At 36.8% G+C, this 5000-nt stretch overlaps 2 protein-coding genes across 3 annotated transcripts in view; one reads left to right on the forward strand and one right to left on the reverse strand.

Annotated features, from left to right (window-relative positions):
- LOC109064159 (ubiquitin carboxyl-terminal hydrolase 8-like) overlaps window positions 1-1536 on the reverse strand; it is a 19047-nt gene extending 17511 nt beyond the window's left edge. For both annotated transcript variants that reach the window (XM_042744577.1, XM_042744576.1), the window contains exons 1-2: window positions 1286-1536; window positions 258-411 (exon numbers count right to left, since the gene is read on the reverse strand). In XM_042744577.1, coding sequence (XP_042600511.1) covers window positions 258-361 — 104 coding nt within the window. In that variant the 5' untranslated portion in view covers window positions 362-411; window positions 1286-1536. The remainder of the gene's footprint in view (window positions 1-257; window positions 412-1285) is intronic.
- A 41-nt stretch (window positions 1537-1577) lies between these two features.
- Window positions 1578-5000, forward strand: part of LOC109052840 (GA-binding protein subunit beta-1-like) — an 8866-nt gene continuing 5443 nt past the window's right edge. Inside the window, exon 1 of the mRNA XM_042744579.1 lies at window positions 1578-1965. The gene's annotated coding sequence lies outside the window, so the exon portion shown is untranslated. The remainder of the gene's footprint in view (window positions 1966-5000) is intronic.

The following is a 5000-nucleotide window of genomic DNA, read 5'->3' on the forward strand; positions in this document are numbered from 1 at the left end:
ATTCACTTTATATGCTTTAGACATGTAAACTGTCCGAGGCTCTGGATTACAGTAATAATGCTGTAAATAATGTTTCTTGCTCAGACCTCAGTACATCATCAGGAGACACGGGTGTTAATCGTGTGTTGCCTGATGGGAGTTTTTGACTCTCAAAGTGACGGTAGCCATTGACTTACAGTCATATCATCATGAGAACACGTCCGTCAGTAAATCAGACCGGAATCACTTGTGTTTGAGAGGCACGTGTTCACACTCACTGTCTGGTGCTGGTTTTATCAGGTTTGATTTCTGCTTTCTTGTTGAGATCGCTCAGTGATGAGGACAGATACAGATCCTTCACTGCGCTGGACACGGACGGCATCTCTGCTCATATTCCTGAAAACACCCCGAATCATCAGACGAGACCAATACCTAAAGAATCCAGAATGATTATTAATCATTAATAACTGAACAGACTGAATAATCCGTTCACTGACAGAATAATTACACACACATCACAGTGCTGGGGAGGCTACTGATCAGTTACAGATTCAAAGTAATTCTTTATTTAAAATGTAAGTCGAGTAACTATTTCAAATACTGCGTTAAAGTATTGTAACGGATTACATTTGATAACTTTTCCTAATTTTTCTGATCACAGCCACCACAGAATCAGACTTTAGCACGTCTTCTTACTTTGAGATCATTCTGAGGTTAAACACAGATTTAAAATCATAACAAGATTTAGTTTAGTAACTATGATACTGATTTTGAAATCAAATCTTACAGTTATGAACTGGCATCTAACAATGCTTAAAACAGCTCATCTTAAAAAATAAAGCACATACACAAACAGAATAATCACGTGTCCTAAACTCATATTTTAGAGCAATCAATACAATTTATGAAAGAAATCAATTAAATCTGTGTGTGTGAGAGAATATTCAGATGTAATCATTAACATTTTCATAAGTGACTAATTTAATGACACATTTTTTTCTCAGTTACTGTAACAGATTACAGTTACATTTATTTTCAGTAGCACTGTATTTTAAGGTGTCCTTGTTACATGTACTTACTATTATAACAACAATAAATAATACATAATTACACGCAAGTAACCCTGACCTTACAGTAAGTACGTGTAGTTAATATTACTCAGTAACTTACTTAAATATATTATTACAGTGTAATAAGGACACATTAATTAAAACAGTGTCATCTTATTTTCTAACTAACGTTAAATTACGTGACATCATGACATCTGATTAGTGCCTCCCCAAACACTGAAACCGAGTAAACAAACCCGAGCTCCGTCACGCTCCGAGCTGCAGTGAGCGCATGATCTCTGGGTGATGCAGCACTTATATCCCGAAGCTGTCAGAAAGAAGAGTTTATCTGCGCTGGAGACAGTAAACAACTTCACACTGCGCGAGCAAACACGGAAGTGCGGAGTCAAACCACCGAAGCTTTATTTAAACACGCTGCGTGCACAGGCGCGTGACAGAAACCCTGTTTATTATAAATGTGTTCACACATACATAAACTCTCATTCTTACTTCATCAAACACTGGTTTCTGTCAGCATGGGTTGGCACCTTTATATTTAGCTTGTGCACTGTTGTATTGTTGATATTGTCTCTAAATCTCTAGATATCACTGAAGATGGAAATGAAAAGTCATAATGTTGGTCTCGTGCGCACTTGAGTCAGCTGATCCGCGGCAGTGCGCATGCGCAGGAGTTTAAACACAAGAGTTTAAATCACGAAATCACGATAGAATACACATTGCACAGAAATATTGTATAATATTAAAGAAACAGAGCTGCGGGTGGATGCAGTTTATCGATCGTTTAATTCTCTGCTCTTTTATACTGGAGTCTGTGTGCGCGCCCCCGCGCCCGCGCTCGTGCCCGCGGCTGTATTATTGTCATCTCGGTTTGTTTCGTTTCTAACGGATTCGGTTCGGTTCAGGTTCTGTTCACACGGTAAGAAACACTAAATCGAGCGCGATCGCGTCCGCCGGATGTGGAAGTTGATGAGTTTGTGGGTATTAATGTTTCCTCTTCCTCCGGAACACGAGCGATTTCCTGTTTATTGCTTTTAATGGGCTGCGCTTCACATCAGCGGCGCTGATGATGATGATGATGATGATGATGTATAAACGTGTATTATAGCGCTGGATATCGCGCTTGTTCCGCTTCTGTCAGATTAAACACACTCTAAACCGAGCATCAGAGCTGATTAATATTACACCGACAGACGAGGAAGAGCTGCGGGACTCCCGTCTGATCGCTTTAGGGATGTGAAATTAACTGCTTTTTTATTTTAGAAGCTGGTTTCCAGGATGGCGTTGTTATTGTGTTTTTTGTCTTTTTTGTGGAGAATATTTTTAGTGTTATTATATGTGACTGTGGAGCAAAAAATGTGGGTATGATTTTTATATATTATGTTTTTCTTATTAACTAATCTCTCCATTGATGTGGTTTGTTAGGAGGACAATATTTGTCTGAGATACAACTATTTGAAAATCTGGAATCTGAGGGAGCAAAAAAATCTAAATATTGAGAAAAATCATCTTTAAAGTTGTTCAAATGAAGTTCTTAGCAATGCATATTACTAATCAATAATTAAGTTTTGATATATTTACAGTAGGATATTCACAAAATATCTTCATGGAACATGATCTTTACTTAATATCCTAATGATTTTTGCCGTAAAAGAGAAATGTATAATTGTGACCCATACAATGTATTGTTGTCTATTGCTACAAATACACCTGTGCTACTGATGACTGCTTCTGTGCTGCAGGGACACACATGTGTGTATGTTTCCTTCTCTGTGAAATCCAGGCTGAAGTCTCTAAATCTAATTATGAGCTAAGCATCAAAATTTGATTTCAACCATTAATTTCATTATGATTTCACTCTTCCTCAGTTAATATTAAAGATATCAAGGTTATATTTTCCCCGAGTGTTACCTTATGAAGGGTGGTTTAATGTTCCAGGGTGGTGTAACTAAATACTAATAAGATCTGAGTAATAATAATGCATTGCTTGGCTTGCGCGCCCACATCCCTCTGATCACGATATAAACTGCATTAAATCTTCTTAGAGAATGAAACATTTTCTTATAACCGTGATTTATCTGATACATCATGAAATATAGTAATATATGGATAACAGAGAAATTATAGCTATAATAAACTTCAAGCTACACATGATTATTAATCACCACTCAGTGTTTGTAATCACTTCTGACTGAGATCCAGCGTGGATTTTGGTCAAATGATGAGGCAGAAATATGTTGTTAGTAACATTCTAGAAGAATTTTATGAGGAAGATACACAGCGTATGTGGGGCGTGGAAGAAAAGTAATGTAACTATTAACTACTTTTACCAGAAAGGAATAAGTAAAGTAATAATGTTACTTTTGAACAGAGTAACAAGTAATATATTACATTCTTTGAGTAACGAGCCCAACACTAAGAGACTACTACAGTAAATCCATGGTAAACTATCACAAGACAACACTTTATTGCTGTGACAGTTCTTTGGGATTTCATTACACTACATTAGAGACATAATGACACACAAAACAGCGTTCTGTGAGACGGTGCAAATCTCCCAGTTATGATGCGTCTGGCAGATGCTTTCTTTCAAAGTGACATTCAGAGAAGCTCCACATCTTATCAGCTCATGCGTTCCCTGAGAATCACACCCAGGCCTGTAGTGTCTCTGGCTCGAGGTCACGGGTTTGTTTTCCTGGGAATCTCTCAAGACGTCGTTACACAGCTGAGGTGAGCTGCTGTAGTCTCAGAGTCGAGGGCAGTCTGTAAATGCATGTTTCTGTGGAGTACAGTATGAGCTGCTTCAGACGAGGGGATCTTCATCGTGTCACAGATCTTAAATCAGAGCAGAAAGTTACAAATTCATGTCATGGCATTAAATGTTGCATGCATTTTAAATTATTATTATTTTTTTTTTATATAGGATATTTTTTAAATAAATATGAATAATTTAATCAAGATACATTTTCTTGAGATGCAAATATTGAATGAAGTCTTGAAAAATGTAACAAAAGTAAGTGAGTTTAAGCTTAAATGCTTAAAACATGAATAAAAGGAGGGTAAAATTTAGTTTTCCCTTTGAATTTAGATTTTTTTAAAGCCTTTTTACAGATATTTGTTGTTGTTTTAATTATAAACTCACTTCTTTTTGTACATTTCTCAGGAAACAAAACTTCTTATTTTAAGTCCTTTTCATTCTCCAGTAAATCTATCTTCATTTGCAGGGGGAAACAAGACAAAAATACTAATTATAGTGTTTTAGAGCATCGTCTTTATTTTTTTTAATGCAAATCTGTTGGAAGTTGTATTTTCAAGATTTTAAAATCTATACGATGTTTGATAGGGAGTCAGTGCAGTGTTGACAGGACCGGACTAATATGATCATACTTCCTGGTTCTAGTAAGAACTCTAACTGCTGCATTTTGGACTAGCTGGAGTTTGTTTACTAAGCGTGCAGAAGAACCACCCAATAGAGCATTACAATAATCTAACCTAGAGGTCACAAACACATGGATTAACATTTCTGCATTTGACATTGAGAGCATAGGCCGTAATTTAGATATATTTTGGGATGGAAAAATGCAGTTTTACAAATGCTAGAAACGTGGCTTTCTAAGGAAAGATTGCTATCAAATAGCACACCTAGGTTCCTAACTGATGACGAAGAATTGACAGAGCAGCCATCAAGTGTTAGACAGTGTTCTAGGTTAGTACTTGCAGAGTTTTTAGGTCCTATAGTTAACACCTCTGTTTTTTCAGAATTTAGCAGTAAGAAATTACTCGTCATCCAGTGTTTTATATCGACTATGCATTCCGTTAGTTTTTCAAATTGGTATGTTTCGCCGGGCCACGAAGAAATATAGAGCTGAGTATCATCAGCATAACAGTGAAAGCTAACACCGTGTTTCCTGATGATATCTCCCAAGGGGGAACATGTGAAGCGTGAAGAGTAAC

This window comes from Cyprinus carpio, chromosome B18 (genome assembly GCF_018340385.1).
Source record: "Cyprinus carpio isolate SPL01 chromosome B18, ASM1834038v1, whole genome shotgun sequence".
Classification (NCBI taxonomy): domain Eukaryota; kingdom Metazoa; phylum Chordata; class Actinopteri; order Cypriniformes; family Cyprinidae; genus Cyprinus; species Cyprinus carpio.